This window comes from Callorhinus ursinus, unplaced genomic scaffold (genome assembly GCF_003265705.2).
Source record: "Callorhinus ursinus isolate GAN/ISIS: 27379988/994484 unplaced genomic scaffold, GSC_fseal_2.0 scaffold13, whole genome shotgun sequence".
Taxonomy (NCBI): domain Eukaryota; kingdom Metazoa; phylum Chordata; class Mammalia; order Carnivora; family Otariidae; genus Callorhinus; species Callorhinus ursinus.
Window position 1 is genome coordinate 15,020,502 of NW_027397075.1, and position 16,845 is coordinate 15,037,346.

At 63.6% G+C, this 16,845-nt stretch overlaps 1 protein-coding gene across 2 annotated transcripts in view; it reads right to left on the reverse strand.

Moving 5' to 3' along the window:
- The window catches only part of CACNA1H (calcium voltage-gated channel subunit alpha1 H), a 59,864-nt gene extending 43,310 nt beyond the window's left edge, over positions 1 to 16,554 (reverse strand). For both annotated transcript variants that reach the window (XM_073899752.1, XM_073899751.1), the window contains exon 1: positions 16,253 to 16,554. In XM_073899752.1, the coding sequence (XP_073755853.1) occupies positions 16,253 to 16,554 (302 nt within the window). The remainder of the gene's footprint in view (positions 1 to 16,252) is intronic.
- Positions 16,555 to 16,845: the final 291 nt, after the last annotated feature.

The window sequence follows — 16,845 nt, forward strand, 5'->3', positions numbered from 1 at the left end:
ATGTCTTGTTCCCACCAGCCGGCAGGCCGTATTTCAAACGTGCAGGGAACACTCCTACTGCGGCCATGAGCCCCGAACGTCCCAACGTGATTCTGCAAGATCACCCAAGCGGGGGGGGGGGGGGGGCTGGAGGGTGTCCCGTGCCCCTGCTACCATGGCAGTCAGCCCCCAAGAAGACAGGAGAGGATACGGAGCCCCACAGCGGGGCTCCTCCCGCTGCCCCCTGGGAGGTTCCCGGGGGCCACACAGCAGGGGTAGGGAGCCCCATGGCCATCCGTGGAGGGTACAGGCCTGGAACAAGACCCCGCTCCCTTCTTTAAAAAAAAAAGGGGGGGGGGCACCTGGGTGGCTCAGTTGTTAAGCATCTGCCTTCAGCTCACGTCATGATCCCAGGGTCCTGGGATCGAGCCCCGCATCGGGCCTGCTTCTCCCTCTCCCACTCCCCCTGCTTGTGTTCCCTCTCTCGCTGTGTCTCTCTCTGTCAAATAAATAAATAAAATATTAAAAAAAAAAACCCAAAAAACAAACCCCGCTCCCTGCCCAGAGGGAGGCCTGGGTGGGCATGGGGCGCAGACTCCCATCCTCAGGCAATGCCTGGGACTTGGTGGGGGGGCAGGTTCCAGGGAGTCCCTTCCTCCCTGAGCTCCAGTCCAGGGCTCCCGCCGACCGAGGCTTCTTGCCCAGCTTGCTCCCCGTGGGACCTGCAGGGGTCCTGCCTGGAACAGGGTGCCGCTCGGGGACAGAGGGAGCTCCGTGGTGGAATTCCAGGCATCAGTCAGCAGAACAGAGGGGCCCGCTCCAGGATTCCAGATGCTTGCCCAGGCTGGGGGCTGTCTGCTCTGCCAGGGGTCAGCCAGTGGGCCTGGGGGTGGTCCTGCGAGAGGACTGGGGGCCAAGGCCAAGGTGGGAGAAGGTGGCATGTCAGGAACGGAGAGCACGGAGGCAGGGGGTGAGGCTGCACCAGAGAGCAGGTCCCTCCCAGAGCCCCCTGCCCAACAGAGCCACTGCCTGAGTCTCCCCAGGGCAGGGAGGAGAAGCTGCTTTCTGGTGTGTCTGCTCCAATCTCTTCCCCAGCCCCCCACGCAGGGGACTGGCCAGGCACGGGTCCCGGGGCACCTGTCCCTCTCGGGCTGTCCCCAACCCACACCCATCAATCCCAGCCACAGTGAGCCTGGCAACTGTGAGAGGGACACGGTCTGACACACAGAACCCTGCCGGGGGAGTGGACACCAGGGCTCGCTCCAAACACCACCCAGCTGCCTCAGGCTGGGAGGGTCACAAACCCCCAAGAGACACCCCGTTCACATGGCCACTCACCAAATGTCCACTTAGACACCCCGGCTACAGAGGAGTCATAGCTGCCCAGCCCCTTCTGCCTGGGATCAACGTCTCCATGAGCAAGTTGAGGCTGACATTCCTTCAGGAAGCAAACCAGTCAGTGCTGAGAAGCCAGACTGGGACTACGGCGGCCGCTGATGCGCCATGCAGATGCCCGTGGGGGCCCCAGGCATGAAGCCATCAGGCTCAGCAGTGGCAGAGAGCAGGGCAGGAGGGGCTCCTGGCTGACGCGTGCAGGGGGGCCACCCTCTGATATAACGGCTGCCCTCAGCCCATGGTGGCAGCCCAGGGAGGGGACACCTGAGGCTGAGACGCACTGCAGGTGGGGACACGGTCCAGGAGACTTTCAGGCCTCCTTGCCCCACCAGCACCTGTCCCTCCGCCTGCCGGCCACTCAGTTGAGAAAGTGGAGGAGTTCCCAGACCCCATTACCACCCTTGGGACAAGACCCCAGCCTCTCGTCTAACAGACGTCCCAGGATTCCTGGTCCGCCCAGCCTGAGAAAAGGTCCAGGCCGCGCCTGGCAGGACCTGGAGACCCAGACGCAACCACAGGTCAAGGCTGAGGAGCTCCAACAGCGATATGGGGAGCGGAGACCTCGGCCGGGGTCACCACCCAGCACCCACCTCCCTCCCTTCTCTGGCCCCCACTCCCCAGCAAAACCCCAGGACTGTGTCCCCTTGACATCAGATCAGTCTGCCATCTAGAATTGCCTAGAACCTTCTGCACATCCTTCCCTGCTGCCCTGAGTACCCCTGAGCCATCAGCCTCAGGCCCCGGGCAGTGGCATCCCCAAAAGCAGGGGGGCTCTCCAGGACCTGAGACCCCCGCCTGGGTTTGCCTCCACATGCTGCCTGGTGGGCGGGGGCACCACGGGGCTGCAGGGCCGCCTCCCCCCTCACCCAAGATCAGCAGGACCCTGTGAGGGCGCTGTCGACGGAAGGAAGCCCTGGGCAAAGCCACACGGAGGCTGTGTCTACGCCCAAGAGAGTTGTGAAAACAAGTGTTGCCCCAGTAAGCCCCACGTCAGGCCTGCTGTTTGACACTCACTGACCAGGGTACCTTGGAGCGAGGTGTTCCCGGGAGGCCCCAGGGCAGGCAGAAGCTGGACTGAGGGGCTGTGGCTAGAGGAGCCCATGTGGGCCGGGAACCCTGCTTGGCGCTCCGGGGGGCTCGGGGAGACCAGAGAGCCCCAGAGCGGATGGCAGGACCCCGCCAGGACCATGGGGGCGCTGGGGAGCGGCCTTCCACAGAACCTCCCACGCGGAAACCCTCCGGACGGGACTATGCTTGAAGATGAGCATTTCAACAGGACGTTTAGGTAAAGTGCGACCTAATCCGGCATCTCTGACGTCCTTGTAGTGGGAAGAACGAGGCACAGAGCTGCACAGAAAAAGGACACCGGCAGGAGCCAGCCCCGTCCACGCCTGGGTCTTGGACGCCCAGCATCCAGCACTGGGGCACGATCAACGTCTATGCTGTGTGCGGGCTGGGGTCCCTTGTCGCGGCAGCCCAAGCCCATGGGCAGAGACAAGCCAGCCCCACACCGAGGGAGTCAGCAGAGGGTGCCCCCAGCTGCTCCCTGAGCTGCACTCAGAGCTCACCCACAGTGGGGGAGGGGGCTCGCAGGGGAATTGGGGCTCACAAAACACACTGGGCACCGCCCTCATGGAGACCCCCATTCCTACCAGAGCTGTGTGGAGACAGCCTCCTCCAGGAAGCCCTCCCTGCACCACCACATCTCCTACGGGGACAACTGCGCAGAGCTGCCTGCCTCCTCACCTGGCACCCACTCAGGCAGCCGGAGGGTGTCCCAGAGTGGCCGCTAAAAGAGCCCAAATCTCCAAGTCAGCAGCCTCCCGGCCCGGCTGGCCCTATTGGGAGAGCTGGGCCCGGGGCCGACGGCCGGACTACCGACAGCAGGGTCTGACCACTCCAGATGGCTGAGCTGGGGGCTCCTGCACAGACACTTGGGGGCAGGAAGCAAGGAGGGGCTCAAGGACGCGCAGCACCGTCACCCACTGCACGGGCTCCCAGGGCTGAGCCGATAGCGTGGATGGTCACCGTGGGCATTCCACACGTGCCTCCTGCCTGTCAGGATGGGCTGGGGGCTGCCGAATGCACCCTGGCCTTGAAGGGCTCTCATCCACCTTGCAGGCTACAGGCGTCCACGCTCCTTCTAGAACGTTCTCCCACCGCCAGGCCTAGGTCACACGGAGGCCTGGGTGCCAGCCCTGGGGCCCAGGCCACCTCCCACGGCCCTGAGTGGTGCACGGCTCCCCCACTCAGCATTTACGGAGCACCCATTATGGGCCAGCCCTCCACCCGCAGTACATGTGGTGAGCCCAGCGAAGAACTGACCCTCCACAGCTTCTCTTCCCAGCAAACACCACGGGCTCCAAGTGCCCCTGTTTCCCGTGGCTGTGGGACCACGTGTGGGGCCTGTGGAGGGGGGGGCAGACTGCTTGTGGAGATAGGTGTCTGGGGAGGCTGGGGGCCCAGGGTCTGCATTCTGGGAGCAGCCCTGCACTCGTTAAATTGCTTTATGTAAGTCGGGCCAGGCCAGGAAACCAGGAGCCCCGGCTGGGGATTAGTGACAGGCGTTGCCACGGCAACCTGATTAGTGGGAAACATGTCGTCTCTGGGAGTGCAGGGCTGCTCAGCAAAGGTAAAAGGAACCCCAGAGATTCATTAGCAACAGGTTCCCATGGCAACTGCTCCAAGCTCATTAATAATTTTTTTTCTCATTCCAAGTGTGGGTGTTGAAATTCTCCAGAGGGCTGAAGAAGGAACAGATGCCAGACGGACACGCGCACACACACACACACCAGTTACTCCCACCTGCTGCCCGGCACCACCCCGCCTGGCACACGCCTCACCCCACCTGTGTGTCCATGTGGAGTCAGAACATGACGCCTGGCAGGCCCTGTGGTTCCGATGGCCCCGCCCTGCCTGGATGGTCTCTCACAGGGAGATCCGGATCGGGGGGCTGCCAAGACCACCTCCCGGGGGATGCCCCAAAGTGTCCGCAGGAAGGGAGGTGGGGAGCGTCCTGCTCACACAGTGTCAGGCTGGGCGTGGTGCCTGATGCTTGCCGGCTGCGTCCTTGGGGACAGCCGCCAAAGCTACTACCAAGCTACTCAGAGACCCCACGTTTGGTGGGACTGGGGGTTAACAAGCAGACACCGCCTTGGAAAACACGTTGGGAGGTCCACACGTGATTCCATACAGCAATTCCGCTCTCAGGTACGTACCCAAGAACACCCCTGAAAACGGGTCCAAACAGAACTACATACGTCTGCACAGCTGGTCTGCTCATAGCACCCTGAAGGTGGAAAGAGCCCGAGAGCCCACCAACGCTAGCACGGACATGCCGTGGTCCATCCACACAGCGGGATGGGGGTCAGCCACCAAGGGGAACAAAGCCCTGACACGTGCTACGGCGTGGCCCCAGCCGGAGAACATGATGCTCAAAGACGGAAGCCACGTGCAAAGAGCCACGTGGCGTGGGATTCCGTTTCTATGAAACGCCCACAAGAGGCAGATCCAAGGACACAATGCAGATCAGGGGCCGCCAGGGGCCGGGGTTTCTCTGGGAGAACTAAAGTTCCAAAATTGACAGTGAGGGCCGCACAGCTCTGCGGGGACAGTAAAAACCAATGAATCGTGTGCTTTCTGCGTGAGCTGTGAGGGGACACATCTGTGACAGCATGAGTGAGCGTCTGCTCAGAATTCCAGAGGCCGCGCAGGGACCTGCCCTGAGCTGCACCTTCCCAGCGGAACACAGACCTCAGGTGCTGCATGCCCCCCAGGGCTGACACCAAGGCAGGGCCCCCCAGCTCCATCCTGGCCCCGTGCCCCCTGCCCCAGAGAAAACGTGACAATGCAGGGAATCCCCGCTGCTGAGGGGCGGTTGCTGGGTCTGAGTTGGCAGACGGGATGCTTCTCCCAGTGCTGCCCGTCCGGGAGCCAGCTCCGGAGCGGAGGAACGCAGAGATGCACTGTCAGCGGGCACATGGGCCCGTTCCACACTCTGCCCATGTGCTGCCATTCACGCCCCAGGGCAGCCCCTGACCCGATTTGCAGCCACAAACCCGGGGGCTGCTGGGTCACACTGAGCAGGGGGGAAACGGGTCCGGCCCCAGAGGGAGAGAAAGGAATGTGGCGGGGCAGGAGACCTGTCTGCACGTCAGGACGGGGCAGTGTGCAGGGATGGCGGCCCCCCCGGCATGCTCAGGGGTCAGCCTGGGCCCTCCAAACCCCCAAAGCCCAGACACGCCTCCTCTCTGCCCCAGTGCCCCCTCCCCTGGGCCCACCTTGCCTCTGCCCATAGGCTCCTGTGGTCTGCATCCCCCTCCTCAACCAAATGACCCCCGTTTCATGGCAGATTAAAAACAAACAGACAAAAGCTCTGGAACATTAGGAAGTGTCAGGAATGCCCGGTTTTAAAACGTGACACCGTGGTCTGTGGTTTCGGGTCTGTCAGCCTGCGCCCCAGGCCCGACCGGTGCTCACGTCCCCGGTGCTGATTCTGATTTCTGAAACATTCCAGGGATGGTGGCATGGGCCTCCAGCCCCCAAGGATTCACGGCTGAGGGGGACCAGGTGCAGAGTTCCCAGGTGGCGGCCCCATCCCCCCACACTCTGCCAGTGTCCCCCCACCCTACTCTCCCCATACCCCGTCTGCCTGCACCTTCCCATGTGCCCGCCCCCGCCAGTGGCCAGCAGCCCCCTCTTGGCCTCCTGATGGTGGGGCCGTGCACCCTGAGTGAGGTGTCCTTCAGGTCCCGGGTGCCCCTGAACCAGATCTCCGCTGAGAGGCGCCTGCAGGGCACCCCGGCTAGCTCAGAACTTCAGAAGCTGGGCCTGCCACGCCCGAGGGCACATCACACGCGTGCCAGATACAGCGGGCCACCCTGTGGCCACAGCCGCACGGTTGCCCTCCCAGCAGCCCAAGCCCCAGGCCACGTCCCAGTCCGCATCCACGAGGCGCTAATGCAGGCTGACTCATCAGACTGCGGCCGGCTGGCGACCAGTGCAAAGACAAAGGGACGCAGCAGGCGGACGATGCTGCGTGGCCCCCACCTGGCCCAGGGGACGCCCTCTGTGCCTCCAGACACGGGCTCCGTCTCTGCAGGGGGCTGGGCCTGCAGACAGCACTGGACAGTCCCAGGCCGCACAGAAGCCTGGTGCCCCTTCCGGGCCCACCACCTAATGCCCTCCATGCCAGGTCCCTGAGCCCACCACCCTTTACAGGGCACCCCGGGGCCCACCCGCCACCCACCCACCCCTCTGCCCACGGTCACCCCTGCAGCCTGAGAGCAACCGTCTCCCTGGCCTTCAGGACCTGGCCCCAGCAGGGCCTGGCTCTCATCCACCCCCCCTCCCCACCCCCACCACACAGCCAGGCTGTGCCGTGGCACCCCGAACGAGGCCCCGGGAAGCTGGGGGTCACCGGGAAGGCAGCACACCCTCCTCACCCAAGAATGGAGAGCTGGGCTCTGGGGTTGCAGGAGGGTCCTAGGGGAGCCCACCCCAGACTGGGGACAATCTTTTCTCTGGCCACCCCCTGCCCCTCTGTGGCTTCTCAGAGGGGAACAGGGCCAGCCCCCCAGAGTCTCTGCTGCTACAGGGTGGGTCTCCGGCTGGGAATCCAGCCCCGGCAGCCGCCCTCAAGGCCCCCACAGAAAGCCATTCACCTGACCGCAGGTCACAGGACTGAGTCAGGCTGGGCTCGACCTGGGGCTCCCTCTATGGCTCTGACACCCTACCTGTATGTCCCTGGGGCTGCAAGAAAGCACGAGGGGGGAGAGGAGGGACACTGGCAGAGTGAGGGCCTCAGACTCCAGAGGGATCTCCGTGGGCCCTTTCCTTGTGGGGGATAGGCCAGCCCGGCGGAAACAGACCTGCAGAGCTGACATCATGGATGGATACTTCCCTGGGGACGTGTCCCCAAGCTGATGGCCCCCCAGGAACCCCGGAGGACATGGGCACAGAGACTGGAGCAGTCCCTGTCCCTCTTCATCGTGGAGCCCGGCCTCTGACACCCTGACAGGGCCCAGAGCAGGAGGGGCCCCCTAGGCTCACAGCCACCCCTGCCTCGCTGCCTGTGACTTCAGGGGCACACACTCCATCCACCCCAAATTGCTCAGATGACTGATTTCACAGTCGGTTTTCCCTCTCCCCGGGTGGCTCCTTGTCGGAGAGCCTGACACGGCACAGCTGAGCATGAATCATCTTAAAAAAGACTCCCTCCCGTTAAGACACCCAACACCTCCTCTATCTCCCTCTGGGGGGACAGCAGAAAGCACGCTCAGGGTGTGCGAGGTGGGGCAGGGGAATTCAGCCTGGAGGTGTCAGCACGCGGCCTCCTTCCAGGGACCCCCAGGTTCTGGCAGCTGCAGGAAAGCCTGGGCATCCACAGACCCGTCACCCCAGCATCTGCCTCCACCTTCACTTGACCCTATGCTTAGTCTGCATCTGTCTTTCCAACTCTCTCGAGCACACGGCACTGTGCCCAGGGCCCCCAGCTCCAGACTGACTTTGTCTCACGTCGGCTATATCCACAAGGACCCAACTTCCATGGAAATCCACGTTCTGAGGTCCCTGATGGACGTGAACTCGGGGGCTACTATTCCCGCCAGCACGTTGGCTCACACATGCCCGCTGGTGTGGACGACGTGCACACCCCCAGAGCCACCCCCAGGCTTGGGTGGTGCCCCTGCCTGCCCCTGACCCAGCCTGGTGGCTCTGCCCAGGCTGCCCCAAAATGCCCTGGTGTAGAGCAGGGGCACCGCCTCTGCCGAGCCCCCAACACCACCACCTTCGCACTTCTGTTTCTCTTCGCCCCCTCCGTTGGCTCCCTGGGGCCAGTGAGGACCCCTCCCTGGGCCAGAACCAAGGGCAGAGCCCAGATGATGCACCATAACCAAATCCACAAAGGTCACCAAAGGCCGTGCAGCTGGGAAGCTGGAAGACACCCAGGAGACAGGAGGGGTTCAAAGGTCGCCCCTAGGGCTCCAAGTGGGCAGTGTGGGTCGTGGCCTCAGGCCTGGTGCTGGTAACACCTGCCTGAGAACCTGGGGGACTTGGAGCAAGTCACCACCCAAAGGCCATCGGGGAAGACCCTAACCCTAACCGTAACCGTCCCCAACAAGCCCGGTCCCTCCAGCCCAGGGGATACGCGGCACTCCGTCCACGGTCCAGCTGGCGGCCCCCAGCTCCCCGGCCTCCCCTGCCGGCCAAGACCCCACCCTGGTGCTCCAATGGGTGGGGGTCAAGTGGGGATGGGAGCCTGCAGGAACCCAGCGGCCCACAGACAGCCAGGACGCAGGCCCCTCCCTCAGACCAAGAAATACAACTCCAGGACGCATCCTTGTCCACCACAGCCCTCAGCTTCGGGGTGGCGGCCCAAGTGGCCCCAGCCTCTGACACAGGAATGGGGTCTGGAATAGGAGACCCCCTCAAGCTCAGAAACCACCTCTGCCTCACCGCCTTGGACTTCAGAGTCACACAACGTGTCGACCCCAAAAGCTCTGCTCTCTTCCTAAAAAACATCCCCCTCAGCCTCTCCCTGCCTCGTTCACGTGTCCAAGACTGCTCACCCCACGTGCAAGCTGGGGCTAGGGGACCCCAGGGAGGCCCGTGTGCTCTCAGAGCTGGGGATGGGACGGAAGGAAGCCCAGGGGTCTTCGGGGCCCTCTCCCTGGCCAGCTGTGGACTGGATTGGGCCCTTCACCCGCTGATCAGGGCCCCCGTGAACCCCACACTATCTGACCAAAAAGACAATCGGGACCACGTGAGGGAAAACCGAAACAGGTGTGGGGCCACCACCGGGCTGCAGGAAGGGGTGCTAGAAACACCCAAGGAATCCTGGAAGGCTCTGGGGCCCTCCTGGGGTGAGGGGCCTCTGAGGTCGGGCCACCCCCCTACAGAAACATTGTCATCCCCCACCCCTCTGCCCCACGGCTAGCAAGGAGCTGAGACACCGGGTCCCGCTGGGCTGCACCCTCCATACCAATGTCCCCACTGTCCAGTGCTCTGACCTCCCCTAGACTGGGGGTGGAGGGAGGCACCAGCAGAGCCCAGAACAGAGAGGACAGCGTGACAAAGCAGGCCGGCCACCGCCGGCCAAGCACGTCTCTGCACCCATGCCAGAGTCCGGCTTTGCTCAGCTCCAGCAAGATGGGGGATGGCACCCACCCAGGGAGACCCACCTGTCCCGGGCTCTGAACAGGCCAGGAGAGCTGTTGGCCCCTGAGCAGCCCCGAGCATGACCGCCCGGCCCACCCACACCTGCCCCTCGCGGGCCAAGTGCTCTTAGTAACATCAGCTCCCTCTTCTGCGTAAGCGGTCTGGATGGCCAACGTGGGGGCCTGGCCTGGGGCCGCCCGTGAGCGAGAGGGCAGGCAGGACTGGGGACACACCTGTACTGGTCTGGACTTGGGGGCAGTCAGGGGGTCACCAGGCTCACCCTGGGCAGTACCCAGACTTCAGGAGCCTGGGGAGGGGTGTTCTGAGGTCCCCCTTCTGCCCTCAACTTTGGCTGAGAAAGGTTGAGACTGGGGAACAGGTTGGGGGGGCTGCTCTAGGAAACGGACTTGGTCCTTGCATGCATCACATGGAAAAACACGGGGTGCTCGCAAGGCCCCTGAAACCCTCCCGCACCCACGAGCTGCTCGGGGCCGGAGACGCAGACAGCTCACATCACAAGGCTCCCCGCTGCCTGCCGGTGAGCACAGAGATGGCAGCGTCCCCGCCCTGCTCGCTCTGATTTCGCGCACTCATCAGTGGTCCCACTAATCACCAGTCCAAGCTCTGATGGCTCCCCCTGCAGCACAGGGACCAGGGAGACTCAGCCTTGCCTCCCCTGCCCAGCGTGCGCCTGTTCCGGGGGGGCCCCTGTGAGCAGGGCGAGGAGCTGCTACTCGCTCGGTGGAGACAGCACGGCAGAGGGGCCCCCATCTGTCATCCGCGGCAGGCATGGTGCTCTGGGGACGGTGCCCGAAACTGCTGCCAGCTCTCAAGGGCTGGGCTGTTTTCCTCTGCACCCCATCCTGTCTGGGAATCCAGGCCCTAAATCGCCTGACTCCACTCTCCGCGTCTACTTGCTGGAGAGTCAACCTAGGCCCACGTGACTCAGGGTTGTTCCCAATCGTGTCAAATCAGCTCCTGAAAAAAGAGAGTAACCGGGTCATCTGCGACCCTCACTTAAACACCTGCTTGCCAGGAGAAAGAGAAAGCCTATTCCTGACCAGGCCTTTGGCTGGGCGGGTACGGGGGACGGGGGTGGGACACGAGGACACCGCAAATGCAGAGATAACATCTCCCGCCTGACCTTGACGGCTTGGGGCCGAGGTCTGGCCCCGCTGGCTGGGCTGAGCGGGGCTGAACGGGGGCGAACGGGGGCAAGCGGGGGCGAGCAGGGCTGAGCGGGGCAGTGTGGCTGTCTGACAGGCCAGCCCATCCCCCGCATTCCTCCGCATCCTGACCCTGGACCAGGAGTCCTGCCAGGCGCTCCGGGAGGGGAGGCGGCTGTCTGGCCCGCTGCACCACAGTAAGGCACAGGGAGCTCCCTGGACCCCTCTGAGCGCTCCGCCATGCCAGGGGGTATGGGACAGGCTCAGGGTCTGGGAGCCTCCCCTGACGGGCTGGCACCAGCCATGTCCTGGCCCTGGGTGTCGTGGGCATGGTAGGGGAACCCCAGCACCTTCCCATCTCCTGGCCTTGGCCCCTGTGGCGCCTTCCACCTACTCTTCTCTCCCCACCTCTCCTCAATTTTTCCCTGAGCCTGGTCCCCACACCGCCCCTCCCTTGAGGAGTGAGCCCAACTCCAGCTGGAGGCAGAAGCGTTCCCTGAGACCCCAGCTAGCCCATCACCCTGCCCATCATGCTCATAGGTCTCTCCCAGCCTCCCCGCCTCCCATCACCTTAACCTCACAGCAAAAGCTGAACAGCTCCAGGCTCACGGATCCATTCCACCTGCCTCAGGACCTTTGCTTGTGCCATTCCCCTGCGGTGGATGTTCCTGCTCCCTATCCTCCCACGCTACTCTGTGTCCACTCAGCTGCTGCAACCTCCCTGGCCCCCAGCCCCCAACAGCCTCCATCTGGTCAACCCAGCCCAGCACCTCCACCAAGATCAGGCTAGCCAAGCTCTGCTGCAGAATGGACAATGGCAGGACACGCTGAGCATGCAACGGGAGCTCCTCGAGTCCTATGGGGAACCACAGTGGGCCCAGAGTGAAGACCAGCACAGAGCTCAGGCCAGGAGATTTGTTGAGTGAGGACACCTTCCGGCGGGTGTTCACAGGAGCCCCGGCCTGGCTCTGCACCATGCCCCCGAGTCCCCCCACAGTCCCCCAGGCCCTCCCCAGGGTCCAGCTGGGCTGCAGATGTGGGGGCAGGGACCATGCATAGAGCATTTAATCAGCGCTTCCTGGCCTCTACCAACGAATCAGGCTACCAGTGAGCTCAACGAACACCAACTGTTTGCCCAGCTCAGGGCCCCACAGGTGTCTGCGTGGGGACACAGGGCAAGCCCGAAAATCTAGGCCGCCGCAGAGAGAACAAGGTCTTGGCCACGACCCTTCCTGGGCAGTCCTGAGGAAGCAGCAGAGACGCAGGAAGCCAGGTCCCTCCCAGCAGACAAACCTCAATGCATGCTAATTCTCCTTCCACTGCCCGCCCCCCAAAGGGTGACACTGCCACAGATCTGGACCTTTCATCAGAGTAGGATCCCCAATGATTAAACCTTTCCACCTCCTCATGGAAAGCAAAAACCCTTACAATACCCATAAAAGCCTTCCTGTTCCTTCTCTACCAGTGCCTATCCATCCACACTGCCCAGCCCAATCTCACTTCCTCCAGGAAGCCCTCCTTAGCTGTCCCGGAGAGGACACCTCGCAGCCCAGCTCTCACTCAGGGGCCAACGGGAGGTCAGGCCCACATCCAGGGCCCCCCCACCAAGCCCTCCAGCCACACTAAGAACAGGTCTCCTCCCACCCTGCCTCTGGCAGGTACTCTGCGACCCGCCTTGCCCTGCTGCCCTCCCCAGCTCTCCAGGGCAACAGCCCATCCCTGTGGAGCCCCCACGACCATACCCATCTCCACTCACGCCAGCCTGGAGAGCAGGAACAGGCCCATCCCAGTCAGGCACACGGTCAGGGCTCAGCGTGAATGTGAGGGAACAGCAGTGGAGTCCAGACACACAGACCACTCACAGTCCCTCCTTCCTTCTTCAATCACAGAAAGTCAGGGAGCCACCAGGAGGCTGGCCTGTGGGGTGGGGAGCCCGGGGCCCACACAGACACGCCATGCCCTGCCGGGCCCCCCCAGGGGGGTGGCCCCCCCCCCCCCGCTCTGGGCACACCACTTCTGCCTTCACATCCCCTAACTCTACCAGGGAAGGGATGGCCTTCCCGTCAGCCCACCCCAGGCCCGCCCAGCGCCTCCTGAGAACCCCTCAAGGACTCCCCCGAGGGGCCGGCCTGGGGACTCCAAGTCCGGGCAAACAGACATGTGGATGCCAGGAGGACAGGGGCCCGGGTCCAGGAACAAGGTGCTGGGATGAGAAGAGGCTTGGAAGGGGAGCATCCCCAGGCCTGGGTCCCCAGAGCACACGAACGCAGCTCTGTGCGTCAGGCAAAGTGTGCAGGGGATCACGGCCACAAGGTCAGGAAGGTGAGGACAACTTTTAACTGTCCTGTTCAATTCCGGTCTGCAGGGGCAGAGTGGGCTGCAGGATGGAGGGAAGGGCCAGCCCTGTTCTAAGTCAATGCCCCCAGTGTCCTCGCCAGGACACCCACACCCACCGTGAGCCCCGCGTGCCGGTGGTGGCTGGATGGCTTGAAGCATCAGCTTTCACGAGACGCCTTTAAAAGCTTGGACTCGTCCAGCCTCGCACCCCTGCCCAACGCAGGGCCCTGAGAGTCTGACCGGGCTCACCCAGCTCTGCCCTCCAGCAACTGCGTGACCTTGGTGTGTCCTTTGGCTTCTCCAAGCCCTACGCTGAGACACACCTGGCGCCCGGCCCCTGGGAGGCAACTCCTAGAAGTACATGTCACCCTGAGCCCCCAAGTGCCTCCTTGGCCATCTCCTGGTCCCTTAACACCCTTGCTGGGCTGCAGCCGGCCTTCCCGGGGCCCCCCTTCCCAAGCAGTGAGCATCCCTGGAGGCCCCGCCCGGCCTGGGTGCTAGGACGCAGCAGCTGTGTGGCAGGCAGGCGCGGAGTCAGGAACCCTGGGGGAGCCCGGGCAGAACATAACCCAGCCACGCAGGCTACAACACACAGATCCCACCCACCTTCCTCTATAAATAAACCTGTGTAGGAGAAACAGTGCTTGCCCCAAAAGTTCCAGCACGGTTGTATTTTCAAAAAAGCAAAGCCAATCGATAAGGACGCAAACTGTAGGCTCCTCCACTGGGCGTCGGGGTCCCCCTTAAAGACAAAGCAGACCACGCGTGATTGTCTGTGCTGGGGTCATGTGCTCGGGGGTTCCCGAGAGCTCGGGGGCTTAAGGAAGGCCCCTTCCTGCATTCCAGTCCCTGAATGAATCCCAGCGTGGGGCCGGGCTCCAGGACGTCAGCTGGGATTCTGCCAGCCTCCAGGCACTGTGGGTCCCCAGAACAAACCCAATTATCCCACTTCTCTCTCTGACTTTGTCCCCTGCAACAGGGGAGGCTTCACGGAAGGACAGGGCAGCCGGGGAGCTGGAGGGGGCAGGAGCACCCTCTGTGTGCCCGAGGCCAACCTGCTGACCCCCAGGAATCTGGAGTGCTCTGGAAAGCTGTGCTGAGGCCCACAGGATCCCCGGGGGGAACCAGTCCCCACCTGTCTGGGCATGCCAGCTTATTTTAGGTTCGCCCCAGAGCCAACACACCCCCCCACAGCCCTGGCCTGGCGTCTGCCGGAGGTCAGCAACTGTCCCCACGAGGCCGAAGGCCATGACGTGCCCACCCCTGCTTGACAGATGCAGGATTTCCACAGAACACAAGTCAACTGATCCTGGGATCTGAGCCCCTCAAAACCCTGCCAGTGCCCTCCGCCTCCAGCCTGATGGCCCTCCTGCTCCCAGAGCCACAGGGCATCCTCCTCTTTGGGTCAGGAGGACACACAGAGACAAGGACGCCAGCACACAGTCCTGCCGGCCCCATCCTCCAAGCCCCTCTGGGCTTCACCCTACCTGTGTCAGGCACCCCTGCCCCACTCCTCTACACTGAGTAACGCGTGCGCTCACACACACATACACACACACACACACACGCCTGTCAGGCGTCCTCAGGGACATAGCCCGCCTGAAGTGCCCGGAGCACCCAGCACCACTGGGTCAGGCTGCAAGACTCTCTCAGCCTCCAGAGCCTAGAGCAGCCAGACACGGGGGCTGTCAAAAGAGACAAAGTGCAGGCCCCACTCGGCTCTTTCCCTATCTGGTCTCTGCACACGCTTGGAAATGCCGAACGCACAGACAAAGCCGGCCGCCAGTCCCGTCTCAGCCCAGGGTCCTCAGACGGATATAGCCCCCGTCACCCACCACGCCACCCAGTCACGCCACCCTCCTGCCAACGTGAGGTGGCCAGGCCATCTGCAGGCCGGAGTTCCAGAGACAGGACAAACCAAACCGCAACACTTGGGGATGTCCCCCGAGGGTGTAGGACTGAGGCAGCCTACTGTCAGGCCCCCAGCTGGCCCTTGGGCTGCGACTATGACCCCCTTCTTCACAACCGGGAGGTGAACCAGACTCAGTCGATGTTTGGATTTGGGGGAAAAAAGCAGCACAAATTTTATTACTTTTTCTTTGGTACAAATTCTTCTTTTATGTTTAATATTTATACAGTTAGACACACAAGATAGGAAAATTATACACACGCGCCACTGGTTTAGCCTCTGTCTTGATTTTGACAAATAAAGTTTACTTGCAGGTCCCCACCTCGATCAACTCCCTCCACGCAGCCACACCCCCCACCCCGCTGCCCCCATCTGTCCAGCATATCCAATCCCCCCATGGCAAGGAGCTGGAAGGCTCAGCACTCACAGCCCAGCCGCCTGAAAACCAGTTCCCATCACCAGAGAGAAAAACCAGCAGAGCAGGACCCAGGGCCAACCAGAACCCACTGGGACAGCCCCGAAACACCATCTACTGGGGGGGCCACCAAACCTGCCATCTGCATCCCAGAAGTGCCCCCTAGCCGACCCAACACCACTCTGGAACCTTCTCTGAAAGTCTGTGCCACTGTGGCCAGAAGCAGAGAGGGGGCCCCATCCTCCAAGGCCAGGAAAAGCCCTAGGGGAAGGGACTCAGAGCGCAGAGCCAGCTGCGTCCCTGCCCCCCACCCCCCGCTGCGCATGACTTAAATCAGCCCCAGCACCGAGGTCAGCCTGGAGAGGCGAGGTCACAACCAACGTCACCGCACGTCTCGGTGGAAAAGGGCCGGCAAACTCGCACCGCCTCCCGGCCCCACGGGTCTCCCGCGACGCTCTGAAGCGCAAAACACAGGCTGAAAACTTTGCTCCCCTTACTCTACTTCCTTCCGGCCTCCCCCTCCCCAACGAGAGTCCCGCCTCTGGCGGACATTCTGTTAGCCCAGGGGACAGCACTCCGGTCCTGACCGCCACCCAAGGGGCACAGGGAGTTCCGACTTCCCGCCCTCCTGACCCGTCTTCCCCTCCAAGCTCGTGGTAGCCTCGCCGCTTCTCTCCCACCCTCTCCCATCCCGCGCTAGCTCAGGACTGGGGACGCTCAATCGGGTTTGGAGCGATGCCCCCGTTGCCGTCACTCCCCTGCCCTGCGCTCCACGCGCGCCCAGCCCGTTCCGGGTCCAACGAGTCCGCTCTCGCGTGGGCCACGCGGAGGAGGTCCCACACGCTGGACCCCCACGTCCTGCATGGCCGCAGCCCGGCGGCCCTGGAAGGATATGGGTTACAGACCAACCGGAGACACCAACTGCGCGGCCGCGTGGTCTGCCCGAGGCAGAAGAAGACCGTGGCCGCCAACGCCGGGTACGGGACGGGTTGCTCCTCGTCGGCACCCAGCTCCGCGCTGCGCTCGGCAGCCGGGCTCTCGGGGGGCGATGCGCCGGGCCCGGACCCCGGCTCCGCCTCCCGCCCCGGCACCCCGGGGCTCCCCGGAGCCGCCCCTGCCGCCGCCGCCTCCGGGCCCGGGGCCGGAGCGGCCAGGGGCACTCGGACGTCGTCGGCCGCCTGCGCGCCCTCGGTCATGGTGACAGCGGGCAGCACCTGCGGGGTGACAGGCGGTGACCGGGACCCGGGAACGACACCCCTCGCCCGCCTCGACCACAGCGGAGCTGCGGGAACAGCCGCGGTCGCCGGGATGTCTTTGTCTTCTCTTATTAGAGACAAATGCGCCCCCCGCCCCCGCCCGCCCCCTCCCTCCGGCGAGGGCTGGGCCGCCCCTCCCCCACCGCCGGGGCGGGGGCCCCAGGGGCCCCCTCTCCAGCCCCGCTAAGTTGAAGAGGGTCCCGCCGCGCAGTGGGGCGCGCGTCCCCGCCG